This window comes from Triturus cristatus, unplaced genomic scaffold (genome assembly GCF_964204655.1).
Source record: "Triturus cristatus unplaced genomic scaffold, aTriCri1.1 SCAFFOLD_137, whole genome shotgun sequence".
NCBI classification, from domain to species: domain Eukaryota; kingdom Metazoa; phylum Chordata; class Amphibia; order Caudata; family Salamandridae; genus Triturus; species Triturus cristatus.
The window spans coordinates 270,372-289,133 of record NW_028187373.1 but is presented as its reverse complement, the minus strand read 5'-3'; the positions used below and the strand labels follow the sequence as shown (position 1 = coordinate 289,133).

At 47.7% G+C, this 18,762-nt stretch overlaps 1 protein-coding gene across 2 annotated transcripts in view; it reads left to right on the top strand.

The window, feature by feature from the left end:
* The window catches only part of STAC2 (SH3 and cysteine rich domain 2), a 442,182-nt gene that overhangs the window by 311,551 nt on the left and 111,869 nt on the right, over positions 1–18,762 (top strand). Inside the window, exon 2 of one of the 2 annotated variants that reach the window (XM_085640309.1) lies at positions 10,912–11,209. In XM_085640309.1, coding sequence (XP_085496435.1) covers positions 10,912–11,209 — 298 coding nt within the window. Of the gene's footprint in view, positions 1–8,948; positions 11,210–18,762 lie in introns of those variants that run through there. The other variant, XM_085640308.1, reaches the window with a different exon arrangement.

Here is an 18,762-nt window from a genome sequence, read left to right as displayed (position 1 = left end):
GGGAGGCCCAAGTACCCGCGGCAGGCAAGGACAACAAACGTAGTGAGGCGACATTTGGGATAGGCAATGTTGATGTTGCCTCACTACGTTTGGGGCCCTTGCCTGCCGCGGGTACTTGGGCCTCCCACACAAGTGAGGCACCATTTTTACCGGGAGACCTGGGGGAACGCTGGGTGGTGGTAAATTTGTGTGAGCCCGGTGATGCCACTACTTTCCCACCCCAAAATGTGTGAAAAAAGTGATTTTTTGAGCAAAAATTGAGGTTTGCAGGGGATTCTGGGTAGGGAAACGTTGGGGGATCCACGCAAGCCATACCTCCCTGGAAGCCGCCGGGTGTCTAGTTTTCAAAAATGCCTGGGTTTGGTAGGTTTCCCTAGATGGCCGCCGCGCACCGGGCCAAAAACCAAAGTGACCCCCCTTGCAAAACCAGGTGGTTTGGCGATAGGCCATCTTGAGGTGGCCTCACTACCTTTGGGGCCCTTGCCTGCCGCGGGTACTTGGGCCTCCCACACAAGTGAGGCACCATTTTTACCGGGAGACCTGGGGGAACGCTGGGTGGTGGTAAATTTGTGTGAGCCCGGTGATGCCACTACTTTCCCACCCCAAAATGTGTGAAAAAAGTGATTTTTTTAGCAAAAATTGAGGTTTGCAGGGGATTCTGGGTAGGGAAACGTTGGGGGATCCACGCAAGCCATACCTCCCTGGAAGCCGCCGGGTGTCTAGTTTTCAAAAATGCCTGGGTTTGGTAGGTTTCCCTAGATGGCCGCCGCGCACCGGGCCAAAAACCAAAGTGACCCCCCTTGCAAAACCAGGTGGCTTGGCGATAGGCCATCTTGAGGTGGCCTCACTACCTTTGGGGCCCTTGCCTGCCGTGGGTACTTGGGCCTCCCACACAAGTGAGGCACCATTTTTACCGGGAGACCTGGGGGAACGCTGGGTGGTGGTAAATTTGTGTGAGCCCGGTGATGCCACTACTTTCCCACCCCAAAATGTGTGAAAAAAGTGATTTTTTGAGCAAAAATTGAGGTTTGCAGGGGATTCTGGGTAAGGAAACGTTGGGGGATCCACGCAAGCCATACCTCCCTGGAAGCCGCCGGGTGTCTAGTTTTCAAAAATGCCTGGGTTTGGTAGGTTTCCCTAGATGGCCGCCGCGCACCGGGCCAAAAACCAAAGTGACCCCCCTTGCAAAACCAGGTGGTTTGGCGATAGGCCATCTTGAGGTGGCCTCACTACCTTTGGGGCCCTTGCCTGCCGCGGGTACTTGGGCCTCCCACACAAGTGAGGCACCATTTTTACCGGGAGACCTGGGGGAACGCTGGGTGGTGGTAAATTTGTGTGAGCCCGGTGATGCCACTACTTTCCCACCCCAAAATGTGTGAAAAAAGTGATTTTTTTAGCAAAAATTGAGGTTTGCAGGGGATTCTGGGTAGGGAAACGTTGGGGGATCCACGCAAGCCATACCTCCCTGGAAGCCGCCGGGTGTCTAGTTTTCAAAAATGCCTGGGTTTGGTAGGTTTCCCTAGATGGCCGCCGCGCACCGGGCCAAAAACCAAAGTGACCCCCCTTGCAAAACCAGGTGGCTTGGCGATAGGCCATCTTGAGGTGGCCTCACTACCTTTGGGGCCCTTGCCTGCCGCGGGTACTTGGGCCTCCCACACAAGTGAGGCACCATTTTTACCGGGAGACCTGGGGGAACGCTGGGTGGTGGTAAATTTGTGTGAGCCCGGTGATGCCACTACTTTCCCACCCCAAAATGTGTGAAAAAAGTGATTTTTTGAGCAAAAATTGAGGTTTGCAGGGGATTCTGGGTAAGGAAACGTTGGGGGATCCACGCAAGCCATACCTCCCTGGAAGCCGCCGGGTGTCTAGTTTTCAAAAATGCCTGGGTTTGGTAGGTTTCCCTAGATGGCCGCCGCGCACCGGGCCAAAAACCAAAGTGACCCCCCTTGCAAAACCAGGTGGTTTGGCGATAGGCCATCTTGAGGTGGCCTCACTACCTTTGGGGCCCTTGCCTGCCGCGGGTACTTGGGCCTCCCACACAAGTGAGGCACCATTTTTACCGGGAGACCTGGGGGAACGCTGGGTGGTGGTAAATTTGTGTGAGCCCGGTGATGCCACTACTTTCCCACCCCAAAATGTGTGAAAAAAGTGATTTTTTGAGCAAAAATTGAGGTTTGCAGGGGATTCTGGGTAAGGAAACGTTGGGGGATCCACGCAAGCCATACCTCCCTGGAAGCCGCCGGGTGTCTAGTTTTCAAAAATGCCTGGGTTTGGTAGGTTTCCCTAGATGGCCGCCGCGCACCGGGCCAAAAACCAAAGTGACCCCCCTTGCAAAACCAGGTGGTTTGGCGATAGGCCATCTTGAGGTGGCCTCACTACCTTTGGGGCCCTTGCCTGCCGCGGGTACTTGGGCCTCCCACACAAGTGAGGCACCATTTTTACCGGGAGACCTGGGGGAACGCTGGGTGGTGGTAAATTTGTGTGAGCCCGGTGATGCCACTACTTTCCCACCCCAAAATGTGTGAAAAAAGTGATTTTTTGAGCAAAAATTGAGGTTTGCAGGGGATTCTGGGTAAGGAAACGTTGGGGGATCCACGCAAGCCATACCTCCCTGGAAGCCGCCGGGTGTCTAGTTTTCAAAAATGCCTGGGTTTGGTAGGTTTCCCTAGATGGCCGCCGCGCACCGGGCCAAAAACCAAAGTGACCCCCCTTGCAAAACCAGGTGGTTTGGCAATAGGCCATCTTGAGGTGGCCTCACTACCTTTGGGGCCCTTGCCTGCCGCGGGTACTTGGGCCTCCCACACAAGTGAGGCACCATTTTTACCGGGAGACCTGGGGGAACGCTGGGTGGTGGTAAATTTGTGTGAGCCCGGTGATGCCACTACTTTCCCACCCCAAAATGTGTGAAAAAAGTGATTTTTTTGGGCAAAAATTGAGGTTTGCAGGGGATTCTAGGTAAGGAAACGTTGGGGGATCCACGCAAGCCATACCTCCCTGGAAGCCGCCGAGTGTCTACTTTTCAGAAATGCGTGGGTTGGAAAGGTTTCCCTAGATGGCCGCCGAGCCCTGGGCAAAAAACAAAAGTAACCCCCCTTGCATAACCAGATTACCAATTGTTACTACAGCGTGAGAATTTAGGAATAATACTGCAAAGAAAATGTGGCAGACAATTTGAGGTTTACAGGACAATGGGGATAAAAAATATTTTTCAAATCACTAGAGAGACATCACCATGAACTCCCAAAGGTTTTCGACAATATCTACAGTTGGTGGGTTATTCTTACATGGAAAGTGTACCTTGGCAGAGAAACAAAAAACAAAGATTCCTGCACAACCATCTATTCCTCAAACACACACACATACTGGTTGGATTTGGCACGAGGGAAAGTCATGGTTCAGTGTATTAAATTTTATTAACAAGAGATTTCACAAAAATGAAATGCACTGTCAATAATTAAATTCACAAAAAACCAAACCAATGACTTGCAGCTCGTGAGCTGTAAAGCCACGTCAAGGCACCAACCGCTTTACAGGCCATTCACACACCTTTCATACGTGATACAAACAAGACCATTCGCACCACCAGGTACAAAAGCAACACAGTACAAAAATCACCAAAAAGGGACAAGGTACACCCTGCTTCAGAAAGACAAATATTACTGCACAGTCATCTAACCCGCAAGCACACGCACATACTGGTTGGATTTGGCACGAGGGTGAGTGATGGTTCAGTAGATAAAATTGTATTACCAAGTGATTTCACAAAAAATGAAATGCACTGGTAATAATTGAAAGGGCAAGAAACTGAACCATTGACTCACAGCTCGTGAGCTGTAAAGCCACGACAAGGCACCAACCTCTTTACAGGCCATTCATACACCTTTCATACGTGTGAGACATACAAAACCATTCACACCGCCAGCCGCGGGCCCATCACATAACAAAACTCACACCGGCACACAGCGCCATTCAAGGGCCCATCACTTTCACACGCCCACAATCCAGACACAGCAACTACACAGGCTGAAGGATTGCGTGGAGTGGCACTCAGCTAGCAGTGTGTGTAGTGACCAGCAGAAAGTCACTACTCACACACAGCCAGCCAAGCACCGGTCGACACACACCGCTAGCCAAACGCCAGTCCACGCACACCGCTAGCCAAGCGCCAGTCCAGGCACACCGCCATCCAATCGCCAGTCCAGGCACACCGGCAGCCAATCGCCAATCCACCTACACCGCCAGCCAAGCTCCAGTCCACGGACACCACCAGACAAGCACCATTCCACGCACACCGCCAGCCAAGCTCCAGTCCACACACACCACCAGACAAGCTCCAGTCCACGGACACCACCAGCCAAGCTCCAGTCCACGGACACCACCAGCCAAACACCAGTCCGCACACACCACCAGTCCACACACACTGCCAGCCAAGTACCAGTCCACGCACAGCGCCAGCCAAGCACCATTCCACGCACACCACCAGCCAAGCACCATTCCACGCACACCGCCAGCCAAGCACCATTCCACGCACACCACCAGCCACGCACCAGTCCACGCACACCGCCAGCCAAGCACCATTCCACGCACACCACCAGCCACGCACCAGTCCACGCACACCGCCAGTCCATGCACACCGCCAGTCCACGCACACCGTCAGCCAAGCACCATTCCACGCACACCACCAACCAAGTGCCAGTCCACACACACCAACAGCCAAGCGCAAGCCTACACACACCGCCATCACATTTTGGATTTTTTTAGAAAAAAATAAAAACACAAACAAATTGCAAATAGATACAAATCTTCTAACAGAAAATCAGCAACTAAATACATTGCACTAACACCAACATTGAAACAGAATCAAATTATCCAAAGAATACAGACCAGCCAGTTCACTTTACCACTCAAGAATCCTCCCAAAAATTTTTTCGCGTGTGGTACGCTCTAAAACAAGCAGAGAGACACAGTGCAGGATGAGAGGGACAATCGGGGCAGTACATACGACTCTCCTTCCGCAAACCTCTTCGCCAACAGACTCTACATCTCCTACTGGGAAAATCTTTTGCGGGTGTGGGAGGAATGTGATCTGGAAAGTGGCGTTCTTTCAATCTAGCAACATCCTCCACCAGTCCAACTCTAGGAACACTTGCCTGTTCCACTACAACAAGGCTGCCTATTACAGACTCCTGAAACTTAACAAAAGTCATCTTTGACTCAGGGCAAGAATCCTGGAACACAACAAAAGCATTAAACATTGCCAAGTGGAAAAGATGGATAGCCAACTTCTTGTACCAAATGTAAGCCTTACGAAGAGCAGTGTAAGGTTCCAACCTCTGATCTACTCTGTCAACACCACCCATGTACCTATTATAGTCTAAAACACATACAGGTTTGCGCGCTTCAGCGACCTGACCCCAAACAGTCACAGGTGCAGTGCTTTCATCATGGATGGAAGTCAGCATGTAGACATCTCTCCTGTCTGTAAACTTCACAGCAAGAAGCTCCTGGCAACGCAACGCACTGCACTGTCCCCGCACAAGCTTTTGACAAACAAGTTCTTTCGGAAAACCTTTACGGTTACAGCGGACTGTGCCACAAGCAAAAGTGTCAACTTTGGCCAATTCCCTGAACAACCGTACACCAGTGTAGAAGTTATCTACATATAAATGGTGGCCTTTGTTAAAAAATCCTCTTCCAAGTTCCCAAACAATTTTCTCAGTCACTCCAAAAGTGGACGGACAACCAGGGAGGTTAAACCTAGATTCCTTACCGGTGTACACCCTGAAATTAGAGACATATCCAGTCCTACTGTCACACAGCATATACAGCTTTATTCCATAGCGTGCCCTCTTACTAGGAATGTATTGCCTAAAAACCAAGCGGCCCTTGAACAACACCAAAGACTCATCCACTGCAATTTCTCTACCAGGGGCATAAATCTCAGAAAATCGATCAACAAAGTGATCAAGGACAGGCCTAATCATAAAAAGACGGTCACAATCAGGGTGATCTCGTGGCAACGCTAAACCATTATCTACAAAGTGCATCATCCGAAGCAGAAGCAAATACCTGTCACGACTCATGACTGCCGGAAAAATAGACGTTGCCATCAAGGGACTGCTAGACCAATATGAAGCCAATGATGGCTTCCTTAGCAAGCCCATCAAAAAAGTTAAACCCAAGAACTTCTTCATCTCTTCAACATTTGTGGGAGTCCACCGGGTAGCTCTAGAGTGTGGCTTAAGACTGGCACTGTTGTCCCTCAAAAACTGTTCGGCATACAAATTAGTCTGCTCAACAATCTCTGCCAAAAACACATCGCCCATAAACAACTGAAAAAAATTTACAGGCAAAAAGTTCTCGGTATTCACTCTAGACCCTGGAACACCAGTAAACTCAGGAAATTCCGGCTGCACCATGCCAGGGGCAACCCAGAGGTCATCACTTTCAACGGGAAGACTTGCAGCCCCAGCCTGCAGCCCAGATGTCTCTTGCCGCACTACACCAACGGAAAGGCTTGCAGCCCCAGCCTGCAGCCCAGATGCCTCTTGCCGCACTACACCAACGGGAAGCCTTGCAGCCGCAGGCTGCAGCCCAGATGCCTCTTGCCGCACTATCGGCACATCAGTCTCCTCCTCTAACACAGGCACTTCATCCGCGCTAAGAGTATCTTCATCATCCGATGACCCCATACGGAGAGAAAACTCACTGCCAGAATCGTCCCCTGCCCCCTCTCCCTCAGAAGCAGAGTCAGTCTCTGACCCAATATCAGAGGAAGACTCAAACAGCAAACCAACAACCTGCTGAGCAGTCATCCTGCGGCTAGCCATTATACCTACTAAGATGGAAGACTGCACAAACAAGTCAACAACAACCAACAATGTGCAAACCAAGTAAGTAAAGAAATGTGTACCTTATATCAATAAGATCAATGTACTCAAAAACTATACAATCCAAAATCAAAAGAGACAGCTACACTCACCAGAAACAAACTCTGCAGTGACACAGCAAAGACCAACGATATCAAACTAGAAAGAAGAAAAAAAAACAAATTACTCACAAGACAACAAAATACACATCATGCACCAATGCAAAAAGTTTTTGAAACTCAAAAACCAAACATACTGCTATTATTACACCATTTGCAAAAAAAAACAGGCAGAGAAATCAAACACATTTGCATTGTACAAAAAAACAGTCTCTTACCAAACTACACAAACAGCAAAACCACCAGAACCAAAACGTCACCGTGAACAGAAGAAAAGCCTTCACCTAGAACAAAAAAGTAAACAAAAAAAACATTACAATTGGAAATCACAAAACATATAACAATAAACATTATAACATGCCATGTCACTACCCAAATGGTCAATCGGTTTGTGTGCCAGGTCAGGCAGAAAACAGCAGGAAAAAAAAGGCTATTCAGTCCCGGGGCAGGTGAGCCAAATACATATAACAAATTGCACCCTGGAAGCGAGGGGTCACTTCTATTTCTAATTGAACTAATTCCCTGGTGTCTAGTGGGCTTTTCTGCCTCCAATGGGAGCAGAAACGGCAAAAAAATAAAACCGATCTGCCCACAGAGGGGGCAGAAAAGTCTTCAAAACATTTAGGGGCCCAAGGAAGCGACCCTTGCCCAAGGGGTCGCTTCCTACAATAATATTTATATCCCTGGTGTCTAGTGGGCTTTTCTGCCCCCCCCCCAAAGAGCAGAAACGGACAGAAAGACGACCAATCTGCCCCCAGGGGGGGCAGAAAAGTATTCTAAAAAATTAGGCCGCAAAGGAAGCGACCCTTGCCCAAGGGGTCGCTTCCTACATAAAGAAAAAGACATCCCTGGTGTCTAGTGGGCTTTTCTGCCCCCCCTGGGGGCAGAAACGGGCAGAAAGACGACCGATCTGCCCCCAGGGGGGGCAGAAAAGTCTCCTAATCACTTTACCACCCTAGGAAGCGACCCTTGCCCAAGGGGTCGCTTCCTACATAACGAAATAGACATCCCTGGTGTCTAGTGGGCTTTTCTGCCCCCCCTAGGGGGAGAAACGGGCAGAAAGAAGACCGATCTGCCCCCAGGGGGGGCAGAAAAGTCTTCAAATTATTTGGCCCCCCAAGGAAGCGACCCTTGCCTAAGGGGTCGCTTCCTACATAGCATAAACAATATCCCTGGTGTCTAGTGGGCTTTTCTGCCCCCCCCTGGGGGCAGAAACGCGCAGAAAGCGGACCGATCTGCCCCCAGGGGGGGCAGAAAAGACTTCCACAAAATTTGCCCCCAAGGAAGCGACCCTTGCCCAAGGGGTCGCTTCCTACATAGTAAAAACAACATCCCTGGTGACTAGTGGGCTTTTCTGCCCCCCCTGGGGGCAGAAACGCGCAGAAAGCGGGCCGATCTGCCCCCAGGGGGGGCAGAAAAGACTTTGCCAAAGTTTCGTGCCCAAGGAAGCGACCCTTGCCTAAGGGGTCGCTTCCCAAACTCCAAATACAAAATCCCTGGTGTCTAGTGGGGCATCCCTACTCCACGATTGCGACGCTGTGCGCGATCGTGGAGCAGGAATGCCCTGTATTGAGACATCGGGGGAGAGGAAATACTCTTTCCTCTCCCCCGATGCCTCAATACTAGAGATTTCACCGCCGCGGCCCCCACCAGACGCCAAACACCTACCTCTGCTCCCCTCGGACGCGCTGGAAGAAATGGATTCCAGCGCGTCCAACGCTTCCTGATGACGCCGGCGCGCGCTGTGCGCGCTGACGTCATCAGAAAGCGTGGGGGGGCTCGGGGGGGGTCGGGGGTGGCAGCGGAAGCTCTTCCGCTGCCACCCCCGTAAAGGGGGGCAAGATCGAGGCACAAGGGGGGGAGCGCCAGCGCTTCCCCCGGGGGCTGTCCTCATGACGGAACGGTTCCGTCATGAGCACAGCCCAACCGATGCTCATGACGGAACCGTTCCGTCATGAGCATCGAAGGGGTTAATAAGAGCAAGTACAGGAAGAAAATCAGTCTACAAGGAGTTAATCTCTGAAAAACTGAACATCAAGTGGTTTTACCAGCAGAGGAGAGGCTGCTCTTTGCTTGCTAGCAGATGGTCTGCTGTCAAAGAAAAGCAACATACAGTCACTCATCAGAAGCAACTCGTGTTACTTAGCAGCCTGTGTGTCTCTTGTATGGCATTTTTGACAACTTTCGGCTACCTTTTTAGGTTTAGCCCAGAGACCGGTTTAGCTGTCTTGCCAATCTCATGTTCTCCAAAATAGTCATAATAAAAAGGAGTGCACTTTTTTGCCACAGCTGGTACACTTCAGCTGTTGGACCACTCTTTTACTTTTGTAATTTTTTTGTTCCAAAGATTTTTATTGGCATTTAAAATATCATAAGATAGTTCGAGGATGCATAGACTTTGTGACAGTGCAGTAAAATTCATTGTATTACAAACCATAGATCATAATAAGAGTACAAGCCTAACATGTTATAACCCAACATATTATCCACTCTTTTACTTTAATATTATTTATATGTTTGCCATTTTTTACATATTGAGCATGTCTGCAACAAAAATGTATATTTGACAAGTCTCAGGTCTTTTGGCTTGTTTGTTACCATTGCATCGAGAATGCTTTACAGTAAACCTATCAATGATATTTGTAGTTACTTGTATAGTTTCATTCACATGCACGTGGAACCATGTTTGTATCAAAATCTTAAAATGGTCTTGTATGTTTGTGAATGTTCAGCTTCCCTCAATGACACCAACATATACTTAACACTGTTTAAAGAAGTCAAGCCTTTCTGACAGTCGAAAAAACACATTACTTCAGAAACTACTGCTCCCTTTTTCTGGATTTAGAGGATCAGAGGGTGAGGTGAGAATGCCCTATCGGATCTCCAGCGACCCTACATTTTAAACACAGATTGTATTACTTAGTGCCTTAGAGTTAGGCGGATGGGTTACTCCATTCCAAATATAACGGATATCCCACCTGCTGTACTGCAAATGGCATTGGATATAATACATTTGTAATACGGCGGCTGGATATCCGTCATGTTTGTGGCGGAGAAACCCGTCCGCCGAACTCTAAATCAGGCCCTCTGAAGTAGCAGACCTCATTTAGACTATGGCGGGCATCCCACCATCTGTCAGGGTAGCGGAGGTAATTTCCAAAGCCCTCCTGGCTAGACTACTGCCCGCCATATTTTGAGATTCCTGCTAGCCCTGGGGGATCTCCGTGTCTTCGATTGAGCTGCTGTCATGGAGGCTTCTTTGAAAGCATTGAAAGTTTGTAGAGCAGCATTTATTTTGTATTCTAAAAACAAACTACCAAAGTGAAAAACAAAAAGCTAACGAATTCGAACCCTAAGTGAGTTTTCTCCCAGGTTATGGGAATCATTTTTAAAATGTATTTCAAGACCTCCAGGCTTGCTGGTGGTCTTGAACAGAAAAAAAGAACATCAAACAGCTCTAAATAGGGCGGAGAGTCTGATTTACCTACACTGATGGCCTCAACTTCACCGGGCCTTCGTTGTAGTAGGGTTTCAGACAGCGGAGCCAGCGGGGGCACAACCATTGGAAACTTGCCAGTCCGTCTCCCTCTCAATAATGCAGGAAGATTGTCAGTTTGGCAGACAAGTACTCTGCCACGTATGTATCTGCCAAACTCTAAATTAAGCCCGGAGTCTTCAAAATCAGGCACCTCTAGACAGACACAGGAAATCTATCATTATAAGTCTTCCATTTCTGGGCGTTGGGCATTGTTTTGAGTGTGCTCTGTATTTTCTGGGTCGGTTCCCTTGCTTACAGCTATGTCTCATTCCAATCTTCTGGGCACGTACCCCTATTTCCCGGTATGATACCCTGTGTTAGTGCATTGTCACTCTTTCGAAACAGGACCCACTCACATTCTGACTTCTCTGTTTCTCTCTTTCAGCTCCAGCGGTTCAAGCGCTCCCTCTCGCTCAAGACCATCCTGCGCAGCAAGAGCGTGGACAACTTCTTCCTGCGCTCCTACAGTGACCTCAAGATCCCTTCCGACGTCCTGCTCCGTCCCCCCTTGGCGCCTCCTCCGCCGTCCCCGGTGCCGGCAGAGACCCTGTACTCGACCGAGCACTCCCCAAACACCTCAGGGAAAACGCTGGCATTGCTGAAACCAATGCGGACTCACAGCTTCCAGGAACACGTCTTCAAGAAGCACTGCCCATGTGAGCTGTGCCACCAGCTCATTGTAGGTGAGTACCAGGGAGCCCGGGCACTGCCCATGTGAGCTCTGCACAAGCTGGTGTGTGGGAGTACCAGGGAACCCGGGCATTGCCCATTTGAGCTCTGTACCAACTGATTGTGGTGAGTACCAGGGAACCCGGGCATTGCCCATGTGAACTCAGCCACCAACTGGTTGCGTATGAGTACCTGGGCTTCTGGGCACTGTCCATGTGAGCTCTACCACCAGCTGATTCTGTGAAACAGGTAGCCTGGGCACTGCCCATGTGAGCTCTACCATCAGCTAGCTATGTGTGAATATCATTGAGCTCAGTCACTGCCCATGTGAGCATTGCCACCAACTATTTGTCGATGAAACTCAGTCCTTACAATGTGGTCAAGTACACTAGGAGTCATTAAAATAAGGTAAATACATCACAGTTCTGTATATCAGTAGTGTTACTTTACTTTTCAGGTTGGATATATATATATATATATATATATATATATATATATATATATATATATATTCACTGAAAAAACCATAGGTTTCAGGCACGTTATAGTTAGAAATTTGCATTTAAAAAACCTTTGAAATTCACTGAAAAAAACATAGGTTTTAGGGGAAGTTATAGTTAGTTGGACATTTCACTCGTACAAAACCAGAGAAATTCCCCCGTTATAGTTAGTTCAGCTAACTATAACTCACGCCCCGGCAATGCACTGCTGATGACGTCACATATTACATCACTCATGACATGGTCACTAACATCACTGATGACATCACTGATGACATCTCAAATGACATCACTGATGACATCATCCAGTGACTGTGTTTCTGTAAAGTTTAAATATGTTTAATATATATAGGGAAAGGCATATTGAAGAATGAGTGGGTGTATAAGTTTCTGAATGGATGATTTAGTAGGTGTGTGACTGACTATAAGTGAGTGATTAAACGTAGCTTACTGGATGCATGGGTTAGTGACTTAACTGTGTGAATGTCTGTGTCTGTCTGTTGGTGTGTAAACGGCTGCATGGGTTTGTGAATAGCTACACGAGTGTCTATAGGGGTTATTGATTGGTTGTCTGAGTATCTGTATGGGTGCCCGAGTGTTTATGTGGGTGGGGTGTTGAAGTACTGGGAATTTTAAGCCCAGCGGTGCAGGGGAACACACCCTATGACTTCGGGTTCTTCCTGTTTCAGACCTACAGAAACACAGAGTCTTCTGGGTGAAGTCAAAGATCAGTTTATTGGCTGCAGACCAATTACAGGCATCCTAGAAGTACAACAGCGTGTATGTTCTCAGGAGACTGCTTAAAGTTACAGAAACGGGCTTCTCCTTAAATACAAAATATCATGCTTCAGGCACACATTCCTTGTTTTACGATATGGTCATCTACATGTATCCATTACAAACGAAAAGGCAGAGTCATGATGACCATCCCACATTCCAGTTAAGCCAGCCCACAATTATTTACCCAGCGAGGCTCAGATCCCACATCAGATATCAACAAGGCCCCAATAAACACGGGCATCTCCTGTTTAGAAAACAAGCCATAAAGCAGGAAGAGTCAGGTGTGAAAGAGATTAGCCGGAGGCTTGTGTTCATGAAGAGGCTTTATGGTGTGTCAAACCCTGATGCTAATCACAGGTGGCCGTAGGACGGGGGAGCTCGTGAGACCGGACTGACCTGGGGCAGCAGAGCCAAGCTGCACAGGTCACAGAGAAGTCAAACCGAAAGCACATGTGTTCTGAAGGCCCGTATTTGCTAGTAATATGTAGCCTATGTGAGGGCAACCATAAGATGGCCACCGCTCTAAGATGGAACCCACGTAGTGATGTATAATAACGTATACACAGTGCATTCATAGCTAGAACGTTATACAAAGCACTTGTACATACCGCATTGACCATTCGCGGTTCGCTAATACCGGGATAGACAGGGGTAGGGCCCTGCCTCCTACGCGGTTCCAAATTTCAAAGTACCACAGACCCTCCTTTTGCCCTTACATAGGCAATAACTATGCTCACATCAATCCGAGTCTAGGTCAATATTCACGAAGTCATGGAGATGTTGCTGTAGCATCATCCTATTACTTAGCTCGTCCCTCGATACAGGTTTCCTTACACATAATGTAGCACAGAGGCCACATATCGCAGGAGCACACTGTATGCACAGACAGAACAGGAAAAGGATGGCTAAGATCATTCCAATGACCATCAGAATCTTCCAACCCCAGGCAGATATCAGTTCCCAGAACCACCCCACCAGTGACCAATCTCCTTTATCCACGTGTATGGATTCAGATATTTTATGCAGTTTGGAGATGGCTTGATAAACTGTTGGAGCGTTATCTGGTATGAAAATGCAACAACTAGATTGGATAACCTTACATACCCCACAGCGGTCTGCAAGTATGACGTCTAGAACCATGCGGTTCTGCAAAGTCATGAGGCGATCCGCTTGGAGCTCAGCTGTTAAATTACCAAGGGCACCAGCCGTAACATTAACAGTGGATTCAACCACACGAGTCAGTTGTCTCAGGTTCCTACTATTGACCATAGGTCCCCAAAATGGCAGGAAACCCAAAAAGAAGTCTCCCGCTTCCTGACCGGCAGTATCCTCCTTACTAATCACGCCTCTCACAACTCTGGTCTTGTGATAGTCGGAGGCAGCAGTGAATGTTGGCGGTAGCAAATTTGCAATATAACATGTGCCCGAGAAATCAGGGGGCAACCATGTATATGCTCGGTCATTGCAGACAAAATATGTACCCTTGGCAGCCAAAAACGCAGGGGAAAACTGTGACGGAAAAGTGTACGTTTCAGTACAGTCACTTCTTCCTAGTTGAGCTCTTGGATTCTGACCATTACCTTGTAAACAGAACCGACCTATGTGGGGTACGACCCAGATTGGGGATGAGATCTTTCGCTGCCTTTCACCCAGACTAATACTATACCCCGTCGCGTTCCACCCTACATAAGCTCGCAATTCCTCCTTAGGAATAGATGAGTATGCGTCGATATCTCTGCTCATATCGGCAACTCCTTTCATTAAAGCTTTATTATTTGTGCTAGGTCTGATGGAACGCGGTTGTCGCGGGGAGTACGCATCTAGAGCAAAGAGAAACATGGTCTGGAATGCCCATGACGATCCATTGTAACTAAACGGCAGCACTAGATAAGGAATACCCTTATTAATCGTATGTGGCATTAAACCACACACCCAGCAATTGGTTGTATTCATGACTAGTTGGTGCTGGTGCAGGAGCTGAATAAACGAGTTGTTTACAAATTCAGACCGTCTAGCTAGTTCATGTTCAGGCAGAGGGTGAAAAGAGTGTGAGGGGACAGTAGGAGGAGGTATAGGCTGTTCAGTGGTTGCAATGGGCTCTTGGGAGGAGAAGAATACAAATCCTACAGTAAACACTACCATACTACATATTACAAACAGACATAAAAATACAAAACGTTTGCTCTTCATTATTTTACACATTCTTGCTTTAAAGTTCATTTCCTCAGCGAGTCTCTCCATCTTGAAAAACTCCATCCTCTAATCGTGCCGCTCGCGGCGGGTGAGTATCTTCTGCTAAGGAGTATGCCTGTCGGTCCAGGGAACGCCCTAGACCAACCAGAACCGTTGACCTAACGTCTACGGCCTGTACCCCAAAGTCTTGGCACCGCGACCCTGCGGCTGAACCCGGATGGTGGTTCGAAAAACAAAAATCAAGAAAGTCCTTCAGATGGGAGAGCTATGGTTTTAAAAACCAAAAAGATAAGGAAAAGAATATTTATTTGTCCATAGGCCTTGGTCTTAAGTTATAGTGAAAACGGCCAGGTACTGTCTGATCTTGAAACAAGAGTTCAGGCTCTGTGGTGTCCAATCGAATTGACGGTGGCACAGCTTCTTGCAAAATATCGTCACTCTGTTGTGCTGAAGTTGTGCCTCTTAACGCGTGTATCACTGAACGGCACAAAACGAGGTACAGTGTCTGTTTCAGAGTCAGCGATACCCTCCTGGACCCACTGGTCATACGGCAGAGGCAAAGGGATCCTTTTGATGTGGGCGCCGTGGATCCAGTTCTTTTTCCACTTTACTCGAACAGCTGATCTTGTAGACAGAAGTACGAGGTGAGGGCCAATCCAACGGGGCTCATCGTGGCTTTTGTGCTGGAAATTCTTGATGAGCACCCATGTGCCAGGGTCGATAGGGTGTCCTGGAGCTTCAGAGGCCTGGGGAAGAGTATCGTGCACCTGTTGGTGTAAAACACGCAATTTAGCTGTCAATTCGTACAAGTAATCAAGCAGTACTGGATGTTCGATTTCGCTGAATTTCGTCGGTCTTGGCACACCCCATACATTGGCCGGGCGGCCAAAAACCACCTCGTATGGGCTGAGTCCCACTCGTGAATGCACAGTCATTCTGATGGATAGGAGTGCTAGAGGCAGAGCGTCAGGCCATTTAAGACCGGAGCTCGCCTGGATTTTGGCCAGCTTGAGTTTTAGAGCGCCATTGTAGCGCTCTACTAATCCAGCTGATTGGGGGTGATTTGCAGCGTGGAACTTCTGCTTGATCCCTAATCCCTCACACACATTCTTCATCACTTGGCCCAAAAATTCACTCCCATTATCACTCCACACCATTCTTGGCATTCCAAACCTAGGGAAAAATTCCTTCACAAGGGCTTTGGCTGTGGATAGAGCAGTGTTGTCCTTTAGGGGATAGGCTTCTATCCATTTTGAAAAAGCGCAAACAACAACTAATACATACTTCAAGTTGTTGCACCTTTCCATGTGGATAAAATCTAGCTGCAAAACTTCAAATGGATATGATGGAGGCGCAAAATGACCAGATGGAGTTGGGGTTCCCCTACCAGGGTTGTACTTCAAGCATACCATACAATTCTTGACCACATTCTCTGCACACTTGGGAATTCCAGCATTCTGCCATACTGGAGCCAACAACTTACAGATTCCTTTCATACTGATATGTGCCATTCCATGTGCCATAGTAACCACTGGAAGCACATATGCATCAGGTAACAACCATCGCCTATGTTCTGACAAATCAATCCAACAACCATTCTCATCCAACTTACCCGTACTTTCTCTCCACTTGCTCAACTCTTTCTCTGTGGCTTCAGCTTGAAGGGACTTTACACTCTCTATCGTGTTTTCACACATTCCAACATCACCAACCCATCTTGCAGGGCCTGCATCATACATTTGAGTCTTTACATCTTTTGCTGTTTCTTTCGCGACTTCATCAGCAAACGCATTACCACGACCAACATCATCAGTGATTTTCTTGTGCGCACTGCATTTCATAATCGCAACTTGTAACGGTAGGGTCAGCGACTCAAGGAGATCATTCACCAACTTGCCATTCTGAATCTTAGCTCCATGTGAAGTCAGGAACCCACGTTCTTTCCACAATCGCCCAAAACTGTGCGCCACGCCAAAGGCGTACTGGCTATCCGTATATATGTTCACTTTCATTCCTTCAGACAACACGCATGCTCTTGTAAGGGCAATCAATTCTGCTGCTTGAGCCGAATTTTGTGGCACACGTGCAGTTTCAACAATCGTGTGCAAAGTCGTGATAGCATATGCAGCAGTCGTATCACCATTCGGAAGCTTGAAACACGAACCATCCACCCATAAAGTACCATCACACTCAGTCAGGGGAGTATCTTTAAGATCTACTCTCCCTTTTGTCTCTTCTTCTGTTCTGAACAAACAATCATGTTGCTCAATCTCATCTAGGTCTGCTGGAATTGGTAATAGTGTAGCTGGATTCAACGTGTTGCATCTCTTTATGTGTATATGATTTGCTAACAGTGTCAACTCATATCCGGATAATCGCGCACTAGTTAAGTGTTGTGTCTTGGTCCTGTTTAACAATGTGTCCACAGCATGTGGAACCATAACAATCAATGTATTATCCATTACTAGGCCAGCAGACTCTCGAATAGACATAGCTGCGGCGGCTGTGGCTCTCAGACAACTTGGCAATGCCCTCGCTACCGGGTCCAAGGTTGACGAAAAATATGCGCATGGACGCGGTCTATCGCCAAAAGGCTGTGTTAACACTGATAATGCGCAACCATCTTTTTCATGAACATACAATGTAAAAGGCTTGCTGTAGTCAGGGGTACCCAACACAGGAGCTGAACATAATGCATTACGCAATTCCCAAAAACTTTTCTGACACTCTTCAGACCATAGAATAGGATTCGGTGTGTCTTTGCATGTTAATGCTAACAAAGGTTTTGCCAACAAGGAAAAATTTGGTATCCAGTGCCTACAGTATGAAGTAATGCCCAAGAAAGCACGCACTTCTCTCTGTGTTCTAGGCACACTCAACTGTGCAATGGCTTGAATTCTTTCTGGGGTTAGTTTCCTTCCCTCCTTCGATAAGAGATGACCTAAGTAGGTCACTTCTTGTCGACAATATTGCAGCTTTGAGAGAGACACTTTGTGATGAAAGGCAGACAAATGACGCAACAAAGACAGTGTAGCTTTCTTGCAAATCTTTTCAGTATCTGCGGCGATTAGTAAATCGTCAACGTACTGAATAGGGATAGCGCCACTAGGTAAAACAAGTGCATCAAGCTGCGCTTTTAAAGCCTGACTGTATATTGATGGACTTTCACAGTAGCCCTGTGGAGCACATTTAAAGCGGAAGCTGCGACCTCCTAAACTGAAGCCAAAGATGTCTCTGCTCTCCTCTGCAATTGGGATGCTAAAGAAAGCATTCTTCAGATCGATCACTGAGAACCATGCAGCGGAGGCTGGAATCATGGTCAACAAGGCAGTTATATCAGGGACAACTGGAAACTGTGGCACAACAATCTTATTAACCTCTCTGAGATCAATCACAAATCTGTAAACAGGTGGCTGTGAAGGGTCCGTTCGTTTTAAGACAGGTAAAACAGGACTATTGCAAACGTTGCATCTTGTCTCTTCAATTACATCCTTTTTAATCAAATCACTGACAATTGCTAACAATGCTTTCTGACCTTCATTGGAGATCTTGTACTGGGGAATACGTGGCAATCTGACATTGGCTTTTAAAGTGACCACGTATGGCGGTATTTCCAGGAGACCCACATCATTGGGACCAGTAGCCCAAAGGACATCCGGAAGGGATAACAATTCAGGTGGCATTGCATTTTTAGACAAATACATTGGAGAAATCACTTTCTTACCTAATGTAAGTTGTACTCCCGAGGGAGAACAATATAGCGTTGCATGCAATCTTTTTAGCAAATCTAATCCTAGCAAATTTTCACCACAACCTGTCGTTAGGATGAGGGGTGCTTTTAGCTCACAAGGTCCAACAGAAAGAGACATAGGACTAGAAATCGGGTTCCTAACTGGGGCGCCAGAAAAACCTACTGAAACATTCATTTCGCCAGACAAAGGCGCGCCAGGGAGTTTTGAATGCATGATTGAACTCTTTGCAGCACCAGTATCCAGCAGAAAGGGCTCCGTTACATTTGCTGTAGTTACTTTAACATAAGGTCCGCTCTGATCCACTGGCACTGAAACAACTCCCTCTCTCTGTCTACGGCTGTC